General features: G+C 42.1%; 1 protein-coding gene across 2 annotated transcripts in view; it reads right to left on the bottom strand.

Annotated features, from left to right (window-relative positions):
- Positions 1-25,364, bottom strand: part of Tek (TEK receptor tyrosine kinase) — a 100,855-nt gene that overhangs the window by 7,874 nt on the left and 67,617 nt on the right. The window contains exons 11-18 of one of the 2 annotated variants that reach the window (XM_075945737.1): positions 24,318-24,452; positions 19,455-19,742; positions 12,409-12,708; positions 10,385-10,539; positions 8,893-9,103; positions 7,052-7,162; positions 4,546-4,736; positions 3,888-4,001 (exon numbers count right to left, since the gene is read on the bottom strand). In XM_075945737.1, coding sequence (XP_075801852.1) covers positions 3,888-4,001; positions 4,546-4,736; positions 7,052-7,162; positions 8,893-9,103; positions 10,385-10,539; positions 12,409-12,708; positions 19,455-19,742; positions 24,318-24,452 — 1,505 coding nt within the window. The remainder of the gene's footprint in view (positions 1-3,887; positions 4,002-4,545; positions 4,737-7,051; positions 7,163-8,892; positions 9,104-10,384; positions 10,540-12,408; positions 12,709-19,454; positions 19,743-24,317; positions 24,453-25,364) is intronic. The other variant, XM_075945738.1, reaches the window with a different exon arrangement.

The following is a 25,364-nucleotide window of genomic DNA, read 5'->3' as shown; positions in this document are numbered from 1 at the left end:
AACCTTAAAATACATTCTTCAGCATCCATGTCCTAAGATCACAAGTCCTTCCCTGAGTTTTACGAGCTTTGACTAGAATTCAAGGATCCTCAAGACATTATCCCTGCTGTCTCCTCCAACCTTGAACTTGAATCCCCATCCTGGTTGTATTATCTAATCCCCCAAAGTCAATACTCTCCTTTGACTCTAGACCTCTGTATCAGCCCTATCTTCTAGCTCATGCCGTTTGTCTTCATATCCAGTACCCTCTCAACATTCACTACATCACTCAGGAGCTGACCTCCTCCAGGAAACCCTCCATGACTGCCCCTGGGGTTGGTTCAGGGAGACTTTTCTGTGCTTTCACACATGTTCCTGTACCTGGGGCAATTCAACTGTTGTGATTGCTAATTCTATCTCTATCTGAGGACCTTTGCCTGAAAGTACTGAGTAAGTACTTTTCCCGAAAGTACTGTCACTTACTCGAACTGACTCTAATTATTATAAATGATCTTATAATGAATCAGCAAGGTGATGGCTGTTGTCTGTTAATGATAGGGCAACATAGAATTGCTTAGTGCAGTTCATAGTAATGCTTTCAGCAGTATAATTGCTATGAGGATTGAGAAAAAAAAATAGTAGGCCCAGAAAGATAAACACCTGGATCCTAGCTTTCAATTCTTAGATTTGTGTGTTTAATCTGGAGTGTCTGTGCAGGATGGGAAACTAAAACCGTCACATGCAAGTGGGGACAGGAAAGGGCCTTCAAACAGGGAGGAGGGAGCAGAACCCATGTGATTATGGCAATAGAAGGAGGAAAAATAGAGAGGGTAAGGTGTAAGCAAGGATGGGGGTGGAGGGCATGGGATCAGGCTAACCAAAATAAAAATAGTTATGGAAATACACTGTATTATAAGCTAATTAAAAGTGTAATTCAAAAGGACTTTGAACAGAGCCACCTGCATGGGAAGACAATGCTCTTCCCTAGAGGACTTGGGTTATTAAATGAGAATCTTAGTACCAAGCATGGGATACCTTCTTATGAGTTATTGGTCAGTGAGGTCCTGGACACTCCTGAAACAACACTGGCTATTGCCATTGTTCCTAGTTGTTCCCATATAGCTAAACTGAAAGACCTTATTGCTGAAGATGCAGCACGCTGGCTGTACGACTTAGAGAAAGCTAGAGCAGAGCAGAGAACTTCCCTAGTTTTCATAGTGCTGAAAGGGAACACAAACGCTGCTCTCAGGGGACTTACCCTGGTGTAGAACCTGCATTGCTATAACCCTGATTTTTCAATAAGATACTAATCAGTGCGATAATAACGGGACTGTGGGGTGACTTTCTAACTGGATTTGAGTCTTAGGACAAAGGAGGGAATTAATACCCGATACTGTAAACCTAGCCGATGTCTGGAAGGTAGGACTCAGAATCTATTTCTGAAAGTTTTGCTGATGATTGTAAGGTTCAAACCACTGATTTCGAAATTGGACCCGAGAAAGCAGCAATTCTGCCATGGGGTGGCATCTTGATGTCCAACATCTGTTTTTTTTTCCTTTCCAACCCTTCCTTCCCTGCCACCATCTTGCCTTCTGTTCCCAGTCTGTGTTGCTGCTAAACACTTTACCCTGCCTCTGAGAGACTGAATTTAGTCATGACTGCTCTGCCCCAGCCGTATCCATTCCTCCTGAGCCCTGAGAAAACCTTTGCCTTTATGAGATGTCAAGCCAAGAAGTACCTTCACTAAGGATCTGAGAAAGGCATCCAAATGGCATTCCAGGCCATGAAACTAAACATCACCCAACAATACCCTCTCAAGCCCTCAGCTGGGACTACAAACCACCAAATGCCAGAGTGAGGACAGGAAGGGGGATTCTGCGGACTAGGGTGAAGAGCTGGGGAGCTGGCCTATGTGGACAAGTGACAGCTCCCCCTTCTTTAAGGAGAACACTGCACTGAATGGGGCACCATCTGCTGGGACCAGGAAAGAAGCCTATTCACAGGGAGCCACCTGCATCTCCTGAGGATGCTGATGCAAGACTAAAGGACCATGTGGGGACACGTAAGGCTCTGCTTTCCACGGTCCTCAAAATCAGGAGTGGAGGATTAGAAATGATGACAACATCTAAGCTTATAGCTATATAGACGTAGGAACAAATAGCAAAGGGGTCATTTATAAGAAAATGTATCAGTGATACGTCAAAGTGACTAGTTAGGGACCCTTTCCTTTTTAGAAAGGATTCAGTGTTTTCTGCTCTGTCAGTAACTGAAACAAGTGTTTTGCAAGGGAAGGGAAGCATGTTTAGGATGATGCAGAGTCCTGAGCCTTGTTAAGAGGCCAGAGGCACAAACTCAAAGACCTTCTCATGACCAGTGGGCATGTCCCAGGAAGACTGAGTCCTAGAGATGGTCATCAGAGCCGGGAGAGGCAGAGCCAAGCCACTGGAGACGACTGCCAGAATGGTGGCCACGGCAGGGCTTGCCCCTGTACTACCCACCCATGTTCTGCCCACCTAGGGAATGTGTCATCAGTGTGATGGGTGTTTAGGGACATGGCATTCAGGGCTTTTTTATTCCCTAGTGGGCAATGAAGATTGATCAATCTGATTTCTCTCTGCTTCAAATACTACATGTTCCATTCTGCTCAGATCTTGTATTTGAATGTAAAATCTTGTTTGGCAGAGCGAATATCACAAGGAAAGAGTGCTTTAATTAGCTTTGATTTGGGCTGATTGGATGTATCTTTCACTGAGAAGACAATCATAGGCAGGCCTTCGTAAGTTACAACTTCTCTAGAGGGCCTTCTTGTCACAGCATACTTCTCTTATGGGTTCCTAAGGTTTTCATTTCTCTGCCCTGTTAGCTGTTCAGGCTTGGGGACTGGCAGCTCATCAGGTCTAGACTGGAAACAGACAGAAAACCCTGACCACTAGGCTTAAACATTCTATTGCATGGTTACATGTGATGAAGCCTCTTTATTTGAGAAAAGAGGCCATGATAGAAGAATGGGCAAGAAGGAGGGGGTAAAGGCTTCTTCAGTCATCTGCTTCCCAAGTACCCTGGAGATATACGAGTAGCCTTTGAGACACATGGCATGGCTGGTGATCAATAAATTATTGTGATAGATGAGAGATTAAAGGTAGCTATCAAGCACTATAGTAGGAAATCTCTAGGTTCCTTGTAACTCCAGTGAGTAATGAACACCCATCAACGGCTTGCAACAAACTGCCAGATAAAAGCAAGCCAATGGCAGGGCTTTACCCAGGCCACATAGCTTAGCGTAAAGTGAATACAGCTGTTAGTCCCCAGCTCAGCCGTGTCCTCAGTGCCGGGTCACCCAGAGCCGCTCTGAGATGACCACAAGGCTCAACCAAAGAAACAAAGGCTTACATATTTCCTGACAGTGTATTTACTAAGTGTATTTATTACTTTCATTTCCAAAAGTCATGCCACCTTAGAGAAGGGCAATTCTCTGCCCTGTCCAGTAAAAATGACAGGAAGCAAAGTCCTAGGTACCTGACTCTCTCTCTTGGGATGCCCACCCTGCCCTCTAGGGGTATCTTTCACTTGAACACATTAAATACGTATCCTTTTCCCTCATCTTCCATTTCCTTCCTCCAACCCCTTCACCCTAACACACAGGGTCCCACTCATCTCTTTAATTTAATGAGTTGTCCTTGAGTTACCTTCTGGATCCACTTTAAAATTACTTTATCAACAAGACCAAGAACCTTGTAAGGGGACTAATTGTGTATGTCCTCAGTGACAACAGTGTCATGTGAGGAACCCAAATGTGAAAGAATGCTGACGGGGCCACACAATACCCATGGGGACACTGCCAGAGGCATCAGACACCACAGCAATGACATTCGAGAGGGACATGGAGGTCCTCTGTGTTCAGAACTCACCATTGTCTTCTTCACATAGACCTCTTGACCTCGTGACAATCCAAAATCTGCTATCTTGGCTATGTAGTTCTCACCAACTAAAATGTTTCTGGCAGCCAGGTCCCTGTGGATAAACTAAAATTTCAAAAGATCATGTATCTTCAGTATAATACTTGGTCTAGTCTTCATTTTGTTAGCAGAACGTTCTGGGTCAAGGACTTAGAGAGATGCACAAGAAGCGACAGCAGAAAAAGGCCTTTAAAAGGTCTTCAGAATCCAAGTCCTTTAGAGTATCCAGGTCCCTCCACAACTCCAAAACAGTAGATTCTGCCGAGAGACTCCTCACATTGTGTAAGAATCATTTTATAGGTGGGAGGAAGTACAGGGCTTTGCACAGCAATTAGAGTCTCTGCGGTTGGGCATTATTTAGAGGCAAACCTTAGTATGATAAGGTGAGGGTAACTCACTAAACACAAGGTTTTAAAGCCCTTAGGGAAATATGCTGTCAGTATTGGGAACTGGATTCTTTCTATGCATGTGGAAAGTATCAGTTTCCTAATTCAGAGAGACTGAGAGAAGGAACAGAGAAGAAAGGTAATGGAAAACTATCTAGACACATGGGAGCCCTCCAGAGAGAACACCACAGAAAGGTGTCTAAAGCAAGGTTCATAGGACAAACCTGTTTTTGGCTTAAGTAGTCCATCCCGCGGGCCACATCGGCAGCAAAATGTAGAAGCTGCTGGGAGGACAGCGTGGAAGCTGTGCTGTTGGCGATGGCAAAGGCGGGGTCTGTCTCTAGCACCCTGCTCTTCCGCAGGAAGTCCAGGAGGTTGCCGTGTGGGGCGTACTCAATAGCTAGGTACAAGTAGCCTGCAGGCCAGGGTTGAGCGACAGTCATCTTACACTGACTGAGCAGCCGTGCAATCTTCAAGGTGTGTTACGCTATTGGGGACTGGCTAGCAAACTCCATTCTGATCGACAGAGACATATCTAATAATGATGTTAGGGACGGGAGGAAGATGGGGGAGACTGCCCCACAGCTGTCTAAGAAACCAGCCCTGAACTCAGTCTTTTTCCCCCACTCCTCTGTTGCTACAAATGTGAACTCTTGTGCTGTTCCTGAAATGCTTCCACCAACTCCTTAACACTGGGGCAGGGAACCCAAGGCATTCTCCTCCCTAGGGTACATTCATCAGAGTGCCGTTAACTTCATTCAATATTCATCAAGAAGCTAGCATCCGCCAGGAACATCATTCTGGTCTGTATCTCCAGCAACAGTGGACCAATGGCTAAATGCCCAGAGAGGACGGAGCCACAGCACATAACTGTCTCGACTCTGCCTTCTTTTCCCATGAAAACTGCACTAAGTGACTAAGTGCTCCGTAGGCAACTGCCTGACAGGGTTCTAGTCTTTAAATTATATTTTGGGAACTAGTCTTTAAATTATATTTTGCTTACATACATCAGAAAACTTGAATTTAGGAGAATAAAGCAAAACCACAGAGTTCCTAGAGAAAGCCTGTCTTGTTGTTTTTCCTAATCTTTCCTTGTTGCGAAAAAACAGTAAAAACAAGGTGACTTTCTTGCTTTGAAGGATATTTGTGTACACGTGCACATGTGTGTCACATACTAGAGCCCAAGCCATCATTTTAAAACATCAAGTGGATTTGAACTTAAAGATATTTTTAAGAAATTGAAATTCTTCCCACCCTTCCTGACAGAAAGTGAAAGACAGAAAAGTATTCCCATGTGAACCCCATTATACCATGAAGAAAGGAAAATCATGAGTGTGCTTTCTTTACTTTCTCAAGATATAAGCAATTATGTGATAATGTGATAAAAACGAATTTTTAAGACACAATTTCAGGTACTGTCTGATTTTTATTTTAATCTTATGCTTATGTGTGCCTGATTGGGAGCATGTATGTACACCACACTGGAGTAAGTATCCATGGAGACCAGCAGAGGGCATCAGAAGCCCTCTGGAACTGGAGCTACAGGTGGTTCTAAGAGCTACCACGTGGGTGTGGGAAACAAACAAACCCAAGTCTTCTGCAAGAGCAGCAAGTGCTCTTAATCATTGAGCCATTTCTCCAGCCCTGGACTTTTTTTTTTTTTAAATGTACTGCTGTCCCACACCAACTATTGTTTTCAGGAAATAACTCAAAAACAAATGTCACTACTTCATTATTTAATCTAACGGACGTGATCTGGCTTTCAAAATTACACCCTTATTGGATCATAGGATGATATATTGCTTAAAACACCCATATTTTTAGCTTGAGAAATCTAGGAAATAGAAGTCATCTCTTTTGTATTGTGGATGTTTTTGCCGAGAAAGTCAGCAAAAGGTTGTCAGGTTTATAAATAAGTACAGCATGGAGCTTTTCTATTTTGTAGGAGCAAACTTTTCCATGAGGAATTTTGTTGAGACGCAGACTGGGAACCACAAACCCATGAAGCATGGCGGGAGAGGCAAACTCCTAAAAGACTTTTTGCTGTGACCCCTTTTGGAGCTGATTACATACATTTCAGCAGCAAACGCTGGAATCATCCTAACTCCTAGGTTTGAAACTATGAGAACAACAAGCAGTTGTAAAGCTACAATATAAATGAAATAAAAACACTTCGGCTAAAGCCTGAACTGTCACATATGAACTTGATATTATATTTAACCTAAGCATTATGGGTGTCATGTCACGGTGCATTACTGATATTGGTGCCTTCAAAATTCAGAACACCAATTTCTTGGTGTTGGAAGAGTTAGCCTGGGCTACAGAGTGAGTTCCGTGTCAACCTGGGCTATGGTGAGACCGTAACTCAAAGCAAAAAAATAAAAATAAAAAATTCAATTCACAGGAGCCAATGCACTCTGCTGTTTCTAATCCTAAAGAAGACTTCCTGCATTTGTCTAGTAATATTTTCAATTTTTAAATACTCCCTTGGTTAGTAAGGATAAGGGTGAGAAGAAGTCATGGATGTCTTGTCTACTCATAGCTAAGCCACCTGAGCTACCTAATGATTTAGCCTCAGCATCACCCCCTAACCATGGGACTAGACAGATACTCAGCTTGAAACTGTAGCTTTAAAATAAGCAACGTTCTCAAGATTATTATCTTTCCTCCTTTTGTTACGGAATGTTCCTATCTTATCTTTTCAAATCTGCCAGGGTGGGAGCATCTTACCTCGGTGTTCGCACGCTCCCAAAAGATTGATGATGTTTGGATGGTGTCCGAGTTTACAGAGAACCTCCAGTTCTCCCGCGAAGTCCCTGTGATCATCTTTGGAGGCATATTCTAGAAAGGAAAACAAGGGTTGTAATGTCGCTACATGGCACCTTTCCAAAGGGAACTGTCTTGTCTTGGACCCCGGGACTGCTGGACCAGTCACCATCAGGGGTTTGGTAAACTCTGTCTAAAGCAGAGTTTCCCAGACTCACTGTAGATGACTGGACTGGTACGAGTTACTGGGAGCTACTTTGAGCATGGGAGGATGTTCAGTGGCATCCCTGGCCTTCACTTGCTAGATACCAGCAATCCAATGGAAGATGTATCCACAAACTAACCCATGTCCTCTCCCAAGCAAAACCAGCCCAGATGAGCACTACCGTTCTCATGGGGACTTATTCTAAGATTGATGAAGAGTCAGGAAATTGAGCTGCAGCTTCTCTACTCTTCCTGTCCTGTCTTTTCTGTAACACTTGGTGAGAAGAACTATCAGGTTTGGACTGGAGGAAAGACTGTTGGTTGATGCTCGAGCTGACTGGTCAGTGGTTTTCGAACAGGAGCACGATCAGGGGAGGGGTGTTGGTGGATGTGTGGAGACCAGAACAGGCTTAGAGAGTGTGCCAACTGGTCAGGTGGGTCAGAAGCATCTGTAAGAGGGATGGACCGGACATCCCAGGCCCACTGTCCTGCTCCTATCACAGGACCCTCACAGTGCAGCTTTGGTCCCGAGAGCCAACGCCTCTTAAAAATCAGCGTATTGTCAGTGGCTGATCTAGAATGTATAGCTCCACCTGTGAAAATTTTCTGCAGTGGCACACAGTTAAGCTGCTTTACTTTTTCACAGTAAATGAAATTAAAAAAAACAACAGATTGAAGCAGGATCCCAATAAAAGCTGATTTCCTAAGTCTGTATTCCAAGTCTCCTTCCTCCTTACTGTTTTCAGTGTTCCCTAAACGTTTTATATTCAAAGCAGAACATAAAAACGAACTGCGGCTAATAAGCAAGTGTTTGTTTGTGTGTGTTTATTTAAAAAATATCACTCCTAATGCTTGTACATTAGAGCTAGGAGAATTACCCTAAATTTTAGGTTAGTTACAGAGCGAGTTCCGGGTCAATCTGGGATACACAGTGAGACCAGTCTCAAAGCGAAAGAGGGAGAAAGGAGAGAGAGAATAAGAGAGAAATAAAGAGACCCATGGACAGAGAGAAACTATCTCTAACTTTAGATAATACTTTGATTTAGTTCCTGGTGCCTTAATCCTACCATGGCATGCAGTCAGTCCTCACTGTTCAGTAGTATGGTCAGAAACCATGAAAACCCACAGAATCAGCCTCACACAGAAACATAGATGCAATTCTCTAACCTTGTCCAGACTTACAAATCAAAAACTGAGACTACACAAGGGAGATGGGGTGGGGGCAGGGCATGAGCCTGTCTTTGAGCAAGTTATCTAGGTAATGCTGATGCACACGCAATTTCAAGAATGAGCCTTGTGAGAAATGACGACACTTCCCCAAAGGAGCAGTAAAGTGACAGAACACCCACATTCCCAAATCCCCACGAACCACCTTATTGGTATTTGAACGGCTCCTACCTCTGTCCTCCACATCCACATCCTGATGCTATCTACCACAGGCTTCACCGTAAAGGAAACACCACCTTCAGCTGCACATACAACAACCACATCTGCTACCAGGGCAACCTCTGGGCTGAATAAGATATGGCCACAAAGGGACGATCTCAACAGGAAATGGCTGTCTCCCACCCCAGGGATAGGCTGTCTTCCAACCCACCCACCTTTCATCCTCTTGATGGCAGCGTCCATCCGTAAGCCATCCTTCTTGATGCGTGCCTTCAGAACCTGGCCAAAGTTGCCCTCTCCGATGACATCTTGAAACTTGATGTCATTCCAGTCAAGCACAGGATAAATTGTGGGATCCGGATTGTTTTTGGCCTTCCTGTTTAGGGCCAGAGTTCCTGAGTTGAACTGCACAGCTGGTTCTTCTCTCTGGAAAAATATATATATTTTCTTATCATTTCTGTGTCAGGCCATTTGTTATCCTAAGGTGCACAAGATCGTCTGCTTTGTATCCACACAGGTGGAAAATAAATCGCATGTCTAATTCTACAATGGGAATGCAGACAGTTTTCACCTTGCAAGCCCATGCCAACGGAACTGCGGCCTATAGTGCTGCGCGTGCCCTGTTGCCCATTAGCAGTGTCTTATGGCTGAAGAAGGAGAGAGGACAGCCTGAATGACATGTTTGCATCCCACCCTGCTGTGCAGAGATCAGTTTGTAGTTCTAGTGGAAAAGTAACTCATAGCGGTCCCAGGGCACGCCTCACTGAGGCCCTTCTAACACCCCTTGTGCCTGGTCTCTCCTTGCTACTATCCCATGCTCTTTCATTCAAGTCTGAATTCATAGCCCAGAATGACTGGTGCTTATGGCAAAATCAAGTGCACCTCTTATTCTCCTGAATTCAAGCAGCAACTAGCAGTCTCCTGACAAATCACTGACACCATGACAAGCTTCGGAGTATTTCCTCCTACCCCCGCCCCCATCCTTTCTCTCCAGTAATAGCCAGAGTCAAACAAGCTCTGGCATGGAATCAGACACTGAAGTCCCTCTGTCCTCCATGGAAGAGAATCTTGAGGACTCAGGCACATGAGTTAGGTTTCACCAGAAGCACAGCAATGTGCTCGGTGTTTCATATACAAAATTGGCAACATTGGGCACAAATGTATTCTCCAGACCTTGAAGCTATAAGCTTCAGAAATGCCCAGGCTTTGGTATTCCAAAATTACTGCTGGTCAAGTGCAATGTCATATGCCACAAATTCCAACCACAGATTGTTCATAGGAAAAGAATATTCACACACAACTCTTACACATGGGAGGGGATGATGGCATCGAGGGAGATCTGAGAAATAGGAACTAAGGATGGGAAAATGTGTGGAAAATCATTTAATGCCACACATAATTAGGAAATGAACTATTATGATGTGGTCTGGTTATCCTCATGTCCTTTATCAAAAAAATGAGCAGTCCATTCTACCGAAATATTCTCTCAGGCAACTGACTTATCACACTTTGTGGAGGAATACTGTTTTAGTTTTAGCCCTCTGTGAAATTATCAAGTTTATCCTTTTCACTTGCAAACTCATCTGGTATGAATAAGAAATTCCAGTCATTTGCCTCCCATTGTATGATGGAAGAAAAAGTTGTAAAGCAAAGGTCTCCCTCTGGGTTAGCCTGTGTTTATTAGCTAGGAAGGGGATGAGATAGTACCACGTTCTGGAAGGCCTGAGCCATTCTCCTTTGGACGTTTGCTCTCTTCAGTTGGAGCATGATCAGAAAGGCCAAGAGCACCGTGAGGCAGGTCATTCCAGCCGACCCAAGGATGGCTATGAGCAGCATCTTCCCCCCTCCAAAGTCTGTGGATGCTGTGCAGGAGAGCAGAGGGGAAGCAGCTGAATTAGCTTAGGTGATGGATGGGCCAAGACCATCTGCTGGGAAAGACAGTGCAACGGGAACATAACCACCCAGCCTGCCTGCTTCCTGTGGTACACTCAATTATTCCTAAACTCAGTAGAAATGGGTCCAACCCACAGGGTTGTGGCGAGATCTCTAGGATTGACAAATGTGCTTTCAAAATGCCTACCAATTGATGTTATTTGTCAAACTTTGCTTCCAAGTAGGGACCCACATAGATGAACATTATTTAGTTGTTTAACTAGTTGTTTACTTTTTAGTGATTTGTAGCTCAGTTTCTCTAGAAATTCTTTAACGTCCTGATGCCAACAGCACAGAGCCCTCAAGATATGAGCTCTTTTTTATGTATCCCCCTGTTTTAAAGAGTGGGTGGAGAGAACCTGGTGATTATTGAAGGCAGGAGTTAGGAAAAAACAAGAATGGAAAAAAAATAAAGTTTTACATTTAGGGTTTATGTCCAGATAATCCATTTAAGATTGCTTTAAAACCTTCTGCATCTTTCCATTATATCCCAATGATATTAAACTCAGTAGGTTTTAACTAATCAATACACAGATTAAGATACCATTTTTTTTTGAGACAGGGTTTTTCTATGTTGCCCTGGATGTCCTGGAACTTGCTTTGTAGACCAGGTTGGCCTAGAACTCATGGAGACATGTCTGTCTCTGCCTCCCAAGTATGGGGATTAAAGGTGTGTACCATCACCATCCATGATCCCACTTCTTAAAAAGTGTTCTATATGTATCTATCTTTCCTTCTATGTATTGATCTTAGAAGCATCAACAGTGGTGAGGGGGGTTGTTTTGATGTGTCTTGGTTTAAAATTTTCACATTTTTTATACATAGAATCTATGTGTGTTTTTACCAAACTACAATACTTATAAAAATGAAGAACTGATAAAGAATGCAATTCAAGAACTACAATTTCCATGTATAATTTGGCAGATACATCATTCCTTGGACTTTTCAAAAATATTCCAAAACCATCAATGAATATGTAGCTTCTTTTATTGTATTTTAAAACCACATATGACCCTGATCACAGAACCAAGAACTATCATATCTTCTGTAAAAGTAAAGTGTGGTCCAAATTCTACATGTGCACCATTGCCTTTTCCTCTGATATCTCTGACTACATTCCTTTGCACAAATATGTCACTGAAGAGTGCCACGTGGCACCATTTGCACAGATGAGAAATCTGTCTTCATGCTGTGGCTATATCGACGTTGGGCCCTGGTACATGCAATTATATCCAACATGTTTTACTAATGGCAAGCAATGGGCATAGTGCACCTGGCATTCTGGAAGGATCTCAGGCCCTCTCAGAGAGCTACAGTTTAAATAGTGAAGCTTAGTCAGCAAGCATTTAGTACCTACAACCATTTAGATTTAGATTACACAAGAAAGGGAGAAAAAAATCAGAATAGCATATTGTCATTAAAAAAGAAGAATTCATCTCAAGAAAAAAAATGAAAGGCAGGGAACGCCCCTCCCACTGAAGTATCTACACAGCTGCTTCCCATAATCAGTTTCTATGTACTTCTCTGTCTGCGAAATTGAAATTTATATTACATTTTTCTTAGACTGTTTAATGGGATGTACTTTGAGGCTAATTAATTCTAAGTTTAATAATAGAAAATGGATCAGTAAAGAGCCTTCTCAAGAAATTTTTGATTTTTCAGGATTTATATAGTGATGATAAAGTTTACTAGGACAAATGAATGACAACCCATGGCAGATATATGGAGCAAATATCTCAAGACAGGATTCTCTGATGCTGTCCAAAAGTTCCCTATGAGGATATCAGTCTTCTACCAACCTTGAGATTGTGGAAGCGTCATCAGTTCATGAGGAAAGGTTGGGTTGCTTGATCCTATGTTATTCTCAGCAAAAATATCCACCTGGTATGCAGTCTCTGGCTCCAGACCCTTGAGCTGGTACTGAGTGATGGTGACATTCTTGATCTTCACGTCAATGTGCTGGTCTTCATTTTTGCCCTGAACCTTATAGCGGATGATAACGGAGGAGATAGAATAGCCATCCACTATAGTCCATGAAATCAGAGCTGTGGAGTCAGTGATGTTGGATATCCTGATGTTTTCTGGTTGAGGAGGAAGAACTGGAAATTTAAAAAAGAATTTACTTAAGATCTCATGCCACATTATAGATTAGCATGCTTTTGAGAGAGAACTTATGTCTGCCTGTTCACTACCATCCACCGCCATGAACAGAAGCAGCTCTCCCTAAGTGCTGACTCCAGTCCACTGGCTGGAGTGTGGCTTCTGTAGATGTGAGAGACTGGCCCAGAGATGACGATACGATACATATATCACGTGTTTGTCTCCTTCCAGGAAATGAAGGCCTGGGGAATTCTGTCGCTTCCCTTACCTATCCACAGTGTTCTTGATTCTGGAGGAAATGAAAAGACTAGGAGGGCTAACATTTATATGGTGCTTAAAATATGCCATATATCCCTCTAATTGCTCCAGGTTTTGACTCATTTTCTCTTCCTTACTGTAAGGACTGAGATACAGAGAGATTTGGGACTCAGTCAGGGTCACATCACTGTAAAAGAAAAGATGTGAGATCCATCTCTTGTAGTTTTGCTCCAGATTCCATTGTCTTACCAATAGTGTTGCATGTTTCTCTTTACCCTGAACACAGTTGTAGATAGTACGCACACTAGCGTATGTGCAAGAAAATGTGCTAAGCCCTTATAGACAAGACTCCAGAGATTTGAGGAAATCATTCCACATTCCATTCAGGAATCCAGGCAGGGTCAGAGGAACATGTTCTGAGCTTCCCAGGGCAGAATCATCCCTGCAGTCTCCCTGAGAAACCCTCTAAATAACCATGAACCACTGTGGGCTTTTAAGATCTGTAAACTAAACCTGGATATCAACACAGGGAGCGGACATGGAGAAGACAGAGGGAGGCAGTGTTTTATGCACTCCTGGGCCCAGTACACGCTCCCTAGGTTCTTTTAGAAGAACTCCACACGTGATATTCACTTCTGGATATGCTCTCTTAGTAAAGCTGTCAACCCTGTGCACACAGAACATGTATAAGAACGGGTATTACAATTTTTTTGTGGTAGCAAACATATAAATAAATAAAGGATAAGAACACAAATGTTAAAAGAAATTGATAAACGGCAATGCTAAAGACTTCTGAGTAAAAGGGCAGATTGGAAGCTGCCCCTGTGTAATAGAGTGATGAAAGAGTCTGGATAAAAGAGAGGAGGTGATTTCAAACTTCCCATCTTCCTTTTAAATTAACCTTTTTGTACGTCCTTCTGATTTTGTTTATTATATAGTTTTTATTATTAAGCAAACTCGTCCTTTTTTCATCTTCCTTTTGCCCTTTGTGCCTCTTTATGTTACTACACTTTTAGTCATGTCTGACTTCATCTGACTCTTCAGGGCTTTTATGCTTTCATCGTTGTTCCTTTCTTACATTTATCTAATTTTGTTCATGAAGTTTTGATTATTGGGCAATCTTTCAATTAAAAATATGTGTGGATGTATTTGTATGGGGTGTGCACATGACCGTGTGTGCCTAAGTTTATGGAGGCCAGAGGTTGGCATCTGGTGTCTTCCTTAAGTTTTAAGATGGAATCACCCACCAGTGAAGTCAAGTGATCCTCTTCCCTCTACCTCTCCAGTGTTAGGATTACGGATGCAGCCCGCCACACCCAGCTTTTATTGGATGCTAGGGCTCGGAGCTCACATTTTCAGACAAGCACATGATCAGATGTTCTGTCTCTTCCACCCCTAAAAAATGTTTATGCCTTTCTCTTTCCATGCTGCCTTAATAACTTCATACTTCCTTTTCTATTCTTCCTTGGCCTTTGTTTGTTTAACTGTTTCTCTACTTTCCCTTTCACTGGCCTCTCCATTTATATCATTCATTTACTATTTCTACATTTACACTAATTTTACATAACTTTGACTATGTAGTACATTCTTAGGGATTTTTGCCATTCTCTCTATTAGGGTAACTGTCTGTCTGTTGGATGGTATCAGTTGCCTCTAGTTAATCTAAGGTGTATTTCTATCCCTGTCCAGTTTATCACTGCTGCTATTACAAGTAGTTGTTTTTCTCTTTTCTAAGGGTTACTGCTCACTGAAAGAATCCCATATAAATTGAGAATAGGCATCCCAACCACTAGATAAATAAGCTGTAACAGTAACAAGAAACCTAAAAAATAAAGGTGACAAGAATTCTTCAATCATAATGTTGCTACTGCTGAATTCAAAAACACTGGAATGGGTAAAGTATTGGATAAAGAATTCAAAATTTACTTGTAAAAATAACCAGTGACCTCAAAGAGGACACAAGAGGTGAAGGAAGTAAGGAGACCAACTCGCAACCAAAAATATCAAAATGGTTGAGAAAATCAGCAATCTGGGAGGAAACATCAGCAATGTTGGATAGAAATTCAACATGAAAAGCAAGACTGGCAGGAATTTCAGGAATTAAAAACTCAGCTAATTAAAAAACCCCACAGTGAGAAGGATTACCAACAAAGTAGACCAAGCAGACAGAAGACTACCAGGGATGGAAGGAAAAGTAAAAAAAAAATATTATGTTCAAATATCAACTTAAGAAAGAAATCAGACTAGAGAGATGACAAAAGCATTTGCTACATGAGCAAGAAAAACTAAATATAGATCCTAGCACCCATGTCAAAAGCCAGGTATAACTACACACTTGAATGTAACACAGTGCTGTGAACCAGGAAAGACATGAAGATCACTGGGGCTGGCGGCTACCATCCTAACTCCAGCTCAATAGGAGAGCCTTTCCTAAAGGAATAAGGCAGAGAGTGAAAGGGCAGAAGACCCAATTTTCCTCTCTGGGTTCTTACACACGCACAGCTACTTGCACCTATAAGTGTGTGTGTGTGTGTGTGTGAGACACACACACAAAATAAATGAACATTACTGCAATATTAAAAACCTTGTAATGTAATTAAAAGTTCGCACCTAAGTAAGGATCCATGGAGTAGAGAAAGCTGAAATTAAAAACCAAAGGCATGAAGACATGTAATTCATGAAATTTGAGTAGAAATTGCCTCAAATCTAAAAAACGAATAGATATACAAGCACAAGAACCATTTATAAAAGAATCTTTCCACAGCACATTGCACTCGACTTGCCAAAAGGACAAAAAAGAATGCTAAAAGCTGTTAGAGAAAAATCTCTAATCCACTTCTATCCATTTACAAAGACATCATGAAAACTCTCAACAGAAGCCCTAGAAGTCCCTGAAAGTAAAGACCTGCCAACCGGAATTATTCTATCCAGCAAAGGTATCTATAAAAACTGACAACAAAATAAGGGCAGACGTTTCAGGACAAGCACACACTAGGGCAGTTTGTAACTCCCAAGACAGCGCTGCAAAAGATGTTTAAATGAATACTATGTACAGAGGAGGAAAGAAGGCATCCTCAATTGAGAGCACAGGAAAAATTGAATCAAAGAGAAACAAGAAGGAATCCATCATGTCTGACACTGTATACCAGGAAACCACTAATATGAATAGAGAAGAGAGAAAAGAGTGAACAAGAATCCAGCTAACCAGAAGAACACTTGACTAAGTTACAAGTTTTAGCAAATCTCAATAGCCAAAACTATAAGTGGTCTTAACTCTCTAATTGAACAGAGTCAGAACTCCTTAATGAATTAAAAGACAAGATCCAACTATCTGTGGTCTCCAAGAAACACATATCAATGGCAAAAACAACAATAGAATGAAAGAATGGAGGTTATAAATAGGAATCTAAAAATTAAACTATCCCCATTTGTAAACAGCATGCTCTTCTACTTAAAGTGGCCTAAAGGTCCCAAACAGAAACAGTTATGACAACCACTTTCTAACAAGTAGCAAGATACAAAATTAACACACAAACTAAACAAGCCAGGAACTGGGAATGTAGCTCAGTTGACAGAGAGCTCACTTAGCACGCATGAAGCCCTGCATCCCATCCTCAGTGCTGCACAAGCTGGGTGTGATGGTGAATGCCTGAATTCCATAACTCAGCCCAGGAGAAAGAGGCAGAAGGATCAGTAAAACGAAGACACTTTCAGCTTTATAGCAAGTGCAAGGCCAACCTGTAATACATGAAATTCTGTCTCAAAAGAACAACAAAACTCATTATTTCCTACTCACAATTGTCAACTTGCCAAGAAAAAAAATCCCACTCATTGTAGCTTCAAATAAATAATCTAGGAATAAACCTAACCAAGAGGTGAAAGACCTCTACAATACAAACTTTCAAACACCAAAGAAGTTGACGAGACTACAAAATCAAAAGACTTCCCATGCTCACAGATTGGCGCTGTGAAAATGGCTATATCACCCAAAGCAGTCTACAGATGCCACACAATCCTTTGAAAGAGTCTGATAACATTTATCACAGAACTATGGAAAATCCCTACATTTATATAAAAGCACAAAATCCCCAAATAGTCACAGAGCCACAGTCACGCAGTACTGCCAACCAAAAATAGACGCGTGAATAAATTAACTAGAATAGAGAACTCACAAATAAAGCCACATACCTACAACTACCTAACTTTTGACAAAGTCATCGAAGACACACTGGAGACAAGACAGCCTCTTCAGCAAATGATGCTATGAAAACTAGATATCCAAATATAGAAATATGAAGCTGAATTCCTATGTCTCACCCTGTGCAAAAAGTCATTTCAAAATGGTTATCAAAGATTATTTGAGGCCTGAAACTCTCAAACTGCTACAGTAAAACAGGGGGAAACTTCAAGATATAAACACAGGTAAGGGCTTTCTTAAAATGATCCTAATAGTGTAGAAAACCAGTCTAAAAGTTGATTTTTTAAAAAAAACCTTCTGTGGAACAAAGGAAGCAATCTGTGGGACACAGAAACAGGTTAAGAAATGGGAGAAAATCTTTACCAATCACACATGTGACAATTAACCAATTTTCATAATTTATAAACAATTCAAACATTAAACATTAAGAAAACCTCAAATACCTAATTGTCAGGTTGGCTAACAAAATGAGCAGGAAATCTCAGATACACAGTTGGTAAAGAGGCTAATGAGATGTGCAGACATTTCTCAAAAGAATAAACTCAAATGGCCAGTGAATATTTAAAAGCATGTTCAGCATCCTTAGCCATCATGGAAATGCAATTTAAACCTGTGTTGGGATCCTACCTTACCCACTTAGCAGAATGGCTGCCATCAAGAAAATAAATGTTAAGTTCTGGTGGGGATGGAGAGAAAGAGCAACTCTTATCTACTGGGGACACGGATGCAGCTACTGTGGAAATCAGGATGATGGTAGAAAAAGACAAAATCTCCTGAGTAAATTGGGAGCATGGGGATCATGGGAGAGGGGAGAGTAGAGGAAGGAAGGGGAGCAGAGAAAAATAATAAATAATAAATAAATAAATAAATACATACATACATACATCTGACAAAGCATGATAGTTGTTCATTCTCTATGTCATGTTACACGACATACTTATACTATTCTATGATTTCTAACTTTCACACAATTAAATATATAGAATGTATCTACATATATAAATATAAATGTGTATATATGCATTTATATTTAATGTATGTGATTCTATATAATATATATACATATATATATATACATATAGTGAATGCTTGTTCTGGTTGTTTGTTTTTTCAACTGACACAAGCTAGATCTATCTGAGAAGAGGGAACCACAATTGAGGAAACGATTCCAAAACGTTGGCTTATAATTAACTGCTGCTTTGTGAAGGTCCAGCCCATTGTGGGTGGGGCCACACACCTGAGCAGGGGCACCCCTGAGCCCCTGAGGTGTCTAAAAAAGAGGCTGAGGAAGCCTGGAAATAAGTACTGTTCCTCCATGGCCTCTGCTTTCGTTCCTGCCTCAAATTCCTACTTTGGTTTCCCTTGGTAGACTGCAACATGGGGTGTGTGAGTCAAATAAACCCTTTCCACCGAAGCTGCTTTCGGTTGTGGTGTTTTATCACTACAGTAGAAACTCTAACTAAGGCAATGATGAATAATCCCTAAACACTGGCAAAACCGTGCAGACTTCCATGAGTCGCTGGTATAAGAAGGTATTACTGAGGAAATACGGAGCTGTTTCTCCTACATGTTCCTGAGCAAAGAGAACCAGCTGAAGCAGACAGCCTTGACTTTGGGGTTAGTGAGGATCACGTGGCAGGTGGGGTAGCTAAAAACGATCTCTTGGCTATCTTTCCAAGGCTTCAGATTGCAAAGACAGAGTCCTCATTCCATGAATCAAGTTAGACTCACTTTCCAAAGTCAAAGAAGTTTCAATATTACAAAGAACCTTGGGGTTTCAAATAACCAATCTAAATATAGAAGAGCTTGGACTACAAAACATTTTTAAAGAAAAGAGATTTTTACTCCTCTCATAAATACTTTTTAACTCTGATAACAGTATGTTATAAAAATTTCCAAAGAAAATGATTTTGTTTATAAAATTGGGGAAGACTCATTCATCGTAGCTCAGCATTCATGTATATAAAGATTTATAATAATAAATATCCTTAAAATTATCCGATAGCTGTTAAAGCCCTAGAGAACTTTATTATTGCTGCTGCTGATCTTGTTACTAATCACCAAGTCCATAGCAGGGACAGAGAAATTGCAGCAGGGTCTTGCCCAAATCCAGTGGACCTTCCAGTATAATAAATACTAAAGGACATTAAAATGATTCCATGAATGCTAATTAGCCTTCATCCACATAATGAATGTCTTTATGACCTCTAGGGACTCATGCTAGAAGTTGAGTTCAAGTGACAGCGGGCAAACGTTGCTGGATGAGCAGGGGCAGCACCCGTTACTTACTGTCGCTGAGGGTCCAGGCGATGAGATCTTCACTCCACTCCCCCTGGGCCTTGGTGTTGACCCTGGCTCGGACAATGTACTGCTCCCTGGGGCTTAAGTTGTTCAGCAGCACCGAGGTCAGGTTCCCTGGCACCTTGATGTTCTGCTGATCACTTATTTTCTGCATGGACCTCCTCTCAACTTCGACATAGATTTCGTCTTTTGAGATCGGAAATATTGGTTGCCAGGTCAAGTTCAGAGTTGTCTGGCTCTTTGGCAGGAGACTGAGACCTCTTGGAGGAGGGAGTCCTAGAAAATCACCAGAAGATGGTTATTTTCATTTTGGAGAGAAATAATGGCAGCTCCAGAGGGCATCTGCAAAGACAATATTGGCTTCTAGAATTACATAAAATACCCACAAGCTACCAAAAAGCACAAGCGAACAGCCTTGACCCTTCCCCTCCTAACACAACAGCAAATTTTTATGGTAATTTTTACATATACTTTGGGTAGTTTTAACACAGAACTACAGCCTTCTTGAGAACAGCTTGCAGCATGGGTAACTTTTCCAAGAACCTTAAAAACGTCCATATCCTTTGGCTTTAGCTCCTGACTGTCAGAAACTTATCCCGGAGAAATAAATATTCCAAAGGAAGATGAAAGTATCTGTGCATGCAGATGTTCATTACAGTATTACTTAAAATAGTAAATGACTGGGGGGAGGGACAAAGCATCAAAACTCTTTAATGAAATTATAGAGCCATCCCAAGGGTTACTAGAAATGAAAAAGAGCAGGAGCTCAACAAAAAACTTATAGTGTTATGGGTAATGGAAACCCCCTAGAAGTCAAGTCCACAACTAGAAAGGAAAGCAGAGAAACTGATAGAAATGAACTCAGGGTTTTGATATGTTACCATTTTGAGAAAGACATTTCCAAGCTATAAATGTCTGGTCGCTTCCTCCCAGCAGGGGAATTTCAGGTATCACATCACTATGGTGAGGGGTTGGCCCTAGCCCCATCCTGACCCCATTATGGTACCAACTACAAACACCTCTTGCCTGGCCACGCTTACCCAGGAACCTGGGGTACCAGAGAAGTTGCCAAAAGAAATAATGTGAGTTTTTAAAAATAGAGAAACAGGAGCATCCCACTTCTGCCTTGTAATCTGAGCAAATGCATAACCTAAGTTCACCTGTAAAATGGCACAGCCAGTCTCGTCTTCCAGACACGGGAGCATGGATGAGACAATGGTTATGTGAGGGTTTGGGAAGTCTTAGGAATTCTGTCAATATTTGTTCCCTCCCTCCTTTCCTTTCCCATCTCACATCAATGAATAAAGGAAGAATATGTCTACTTTTAATTAATAACAGTAATTGATTTATAGGTTCCAAATAAAAAGTCCCTTTAAAGTGTGAAAAGAACCTTCCTTCCTGATTTCAGGACAGTGGCATCATCACCCCTGGTGGGGGAAGGGCTGATTTGCACAGTGTGAGAACATTTTAGATCATGACAATGCTTTACAAATGGTGGTCACAGCGCAAGAATACACAGACAGTGTCCCTGTGGTGTTAAACTCTTGCGTGCAATATAGTGTAATAGGACTCCGATTTAAGGAAAAAAGCCCCCAACTCTTTATGGTGTAATTTAAAAAAGGAATTTGAAAAACACTTCAAACTCTCCTTCAAAGGAAGCAAGAAGAGAGAGTCCCAAGAGCTATTTATAGACTAAAGAGACTAAAGGTTGGGCCCACATCTCCTTGGCATCTTTCTGAAAGTCTTACTGATTCTATCACCAGGATCTAGGAAAATGAAGAGAGGTGACGTCTACTCCTTCTGCTAGCCTGAGGTTGAATCCCTACAGAAGCCATCCTCAGTCAGCTTATAAAGACACAACACAGGCGAGTGTCAGAACACTTGTAAGATTCCTCCACCTTCGCTTCGGGTAGTTGGAGGATCTTTAAAGGCAGCCATCTCTATGTTAGCTTCCCTTTGGCGACATAGTTACCTTCACCCAGATTTAGTTGTTTTTTTCTCTGCAATGAGCTCAGAACATGTTCACTGCCCCCCTCCAGGCATCCCTCGCCTTCCCCACCTCAGTCAGAACAAACAGTACTGCTGCCAGACAAACTGAAAAGCAAGCATCAGCAGAATTCACTTGGTGGGAAAGAGGCACCTTCAAGGGTTCCCTTTCCACTGACCCCACAAGTGCTTTGACATATTCCAAGAGCCCTCTGAATGCATCCTGGCTGGAATGCATTCTGAGGACGGGAGGGCAGAGCTGCTGGTCTGGGGAGATTTTTTTCATGTTCTGTCCCATGAATACTTTCCATTTGAGTCAGATTGTGGCCTTCCTCCTTGGATTCAATACCAAACTAAGGGAGAATTAACTGCCACTTGCCTCTAAGTACAGTGTAATGACATAGTAGGGGTGTGTGTGTGTGTGTGTGTGTGTGTGTGGCATGTGTGTGTGTGAACCTTTCATATATATAGCAGGGTTTGTATATATAGCATATATATGCAGCAGGTTCATATACATATATGTAGTAGGGGTTCAACATAATCAAAAATATATCACAAACTCTGTAGGGGTGGGTTGCCGTTTCTTATTGTTCCCTTAGAAGTTACTAGAGAGTTTACAGAGAAATGAATGTCAGAGTCTGTACGAAGGGAGGACAGTGGGAGTATTAAGAAGGTGAGAGAGATGGCGGGGACTCTGGGACTATAGAGGACTATGAGACATGTTTTAAGGAGCTGGGGGTGAGAGCTGTGCTTGCAAGGACTACAAGTCGCAGTAGATAACTATTAAGATGAAGGCTCTAGGAACCAAACAGCCAAAGTTCTAGAGCTGTAACTTAGGTGCTAGGTGTTGGTTCATTAAGCCCTGGGCCATAAGCCTTTAAGGGTCTAGAGCAATAAACCTCTGACTCTAAGCTTTGGGGCTTCAAGCTAAAAGCTTCTTTGTCTGGAAGCTATTGTAGTTTGGATGCCAATTGTCCCCTGAAAAGCTCATGTACCAGAGGCTTGACTCTCAGAGGCTGGGGCTGCTTTTGGACATTCTAGAATACTGAGACATAAAACATACGTCGATGATTAACTTACTGGATGCAGAGTGGTCTGGTGCCTGGCCCTGTCTACTACTCTGCTTTTCATGTCTACCATAAGAGGAAGAAGATCCCTTTGCCATGGGCTCCCTCCACCAGTATATTCTGTCTACACAGATAGAATAAGTGACCGTGGAGCAAATCCTCTGAAACCACGAGTCAAAACACACCTTTCCTTCCTGTGTCTTGGGAACTTGTTCTGAGTGACAAGGAAGATAAGGCAGAGCTAAACAACTATGCCCTGCTATACAACACAGGGTACTGCAAAGAAAACACAGAAGAACGTGCTATTATAAAACGCTCATTGGGAGATAGGGAAACAATGCTGGAACACGCGGAACAAGTCAAAGGACAGGAAGAGAATATTACACATGTCACTTTAGGGTTTCAGAGGAGCATCAAGTAGCAGGAAACTGGAATGCAGGCTAGCATCAAAGAGTGTGTACACATCGAGAGCTCCTCTTCCATCCACACAGTGCAAGGCTAGGAGATCATGAAAAACACTAATAAATCAAGAAAAGCTCCGTAGGTGTGACTCACTGTGACTAGCACTGGAGAGGCTGAGACGTGAGGATGACCTCAGCTAGAGGTCAACACGGGCTAAGTTGTGAATGCCAGGCCTAGACTGTAGAGTGAAGCCCTCTCTGGAAACAAAGAAGAAAGAAAAGAGAGGAGAAGAGAGGAGATGACAGGAGAGGATAGGAAAGCAAGAGAGAGAAAAGAGAGAAAGAAAGAAAGAGAGAGAGAGAGAGAGAGAGAGAGAGAGAGAGAGAGAGAGAGACCCCTAACTGTTGAACCATAACCTTGTTTCAAACCTATTGTATCAAAAATTCAGGGTGGGTGAGGGCTGGGGAGATAGTTCAGGGCTTAAGAGCACTGACTTTTTTTCCCAAAGGACCAGGTTTGATCTCCAGAACCCACATGATGGTTCACAACCAGCTGTAACTCCAGTCCCAGGAGATCCGAGGCCCTCTGGTTTCCACAGGCGCTGCATGAATGCCTTGCAAAGACATGCATGCAGGCAAAACACTCAAACACACAAAATAATAAATAAAAAATTTAAAGATTCTTGGAGTAGGGTCCGGCATTTTTTTTTAAACAAACTTAAAAAAGAAGAATTTGGGTGATTCTGATGGATACTAACCTTAGAACGACTGGCTTAGCAACATGAAGGTAAACACTGAAAGAAACGGCTTAACATGGAAACAGGCTGATAGATAGGAAGCAGGGCCGAAGGAGGGGGCGGGTGGAGCCCAAGGAGGACTGTTCTTCAGACAAAAGCCTTTCCTTCTATTTGATGTTTGAACTATGGGCATGGATTACTTTGAAAATAGAAATTATTTTTTTTAAATAAATAAACTTGTATTTCTGAAGTGTGTTTGTGGCAGAAGCCTGGTATGGTCCCTTGGGATGGAAACAGGAAGCTGGGGGATGATATACAGAAGTCAAGGCTTAACACAGTGGCTGCTAAGTAAATCTCAAGTCCTCAGGGATGGCCTTGCCTTCCTGCAGGCTCATCTGCTTCCTCCTCTGTCCCGGGGATGGTCACAGTCCCCCTCCCCCAGGGAGACAGACCAGCAGTCCAGCCCAAATAAAGGATCTGCTTGGCTTGAAGTTTCGAGCCTTCCTGTCACTTTCCCACCCGTTCCACAGCGAGCTCCTTCCACCTCCGTCTCCACCCACCCACTCAGCAGACACCACCCTTCCTGGTCTTCCTTCCTCTTTCCCCTTCCTACCCGCTCCCACCCAGCTCAGGAATAAATGGCTGTTGGCTTCAACTGACCGACAGACGTTGTTGTGAATCGTCTCACAGGTCCAGGATGCCCTTCTCCACCCTCTCCAGGACGGGCCAGCTGCACACACAGCTCGTAGTCAGTCTGAGGCTCCAAGTAGTTGAGTGTGACAATCTCGTTCATCACTGGCAGAGAGAAAGCGCAGAAACCTTCAGTTTGGTCCCTGTTATGTTCCTTAAACCAGAGTGACTGCTTCTGCAAGGGGAACTAAACCAGGTTTTTAAAAAGCAGTGCCTTGGTGAAATAAAGAGGTAATTCCATCTTCAAGGATGTACTGTTTCCAATGGAAGGGAATTTAGGCCTTTGAACGGGTATGTCCAGATTTCAGGGTAGACATTAGCACGTATATGTCTAGGCCATGTCTACATTGTTACATTTTCAATTGCAAAATTAAGTCTCACAAATCTACCATACAGGATGCCAGACTTGGGAGGGTCGATTAACATAATATAAAATAATGCTATTTTCATTCTTTTCAAGGACACACACTGATTGCAATCAAGCTGTCAAGAGAAAAAAAAAAGGCTCAGAAGGTTTTTGTTTAATGTTAGCAGACAATGGATCTCTAATAGCCGTATCCTCACAACGAGGGTTCCAGTTTCCACAAACAGCCAGCATGCACTTTGCTCTTAACCATTAGTCAGTTCATCTCTGTCTTCATATCTGTGGATGTTGCAAAGTTTAACTTCTGGTTTACCTTATGATAAACTGCTTATTGGTTAGAAAAACGTGAACTATCTTTAACAGTTCTTAGAAGATCATTTTTATTATTAAAACCATATTACACACACACACACACCAACTATTGTTGTTGAAAACAGAAAAGCTACAAAGCAACCTTAGATCCTTGAGATTCCAAGTTTGGGCCGGGTCTACAATGGAATCCAAGGAGTTCGGTAATAAACAATGCTGTCTGTCTATTCACTATGTCAAGCTCAGCTGCATTATTGAGCCAAACCCCTGTTTTTCTTATATCTTTAGATGTGTGTGTGTGTGTGTGTGTGTGTGTGTGTGTGTGTGTATGGGTTTGTTGCCTG

The sequence above is a fragment of the Microtus pennsylvanicus genome, chromosome 13 (assembly GCF_037038515.1).
Source record: "Microtus pennsylvanicus isolate mMicPen1 chromosome 13, mMicPen1.hap1, whole genome shotgun sequence".
Taxonomy (NCBI): Eukaryota; Metazoa; Chordata; class Mammalia; order Rodentia; family Cricetidae; genus Microtus; species Microtus pennsylvanicus.
This window is presented reverse-complemented; position numbering and strand designations above follow the sequence as displayed.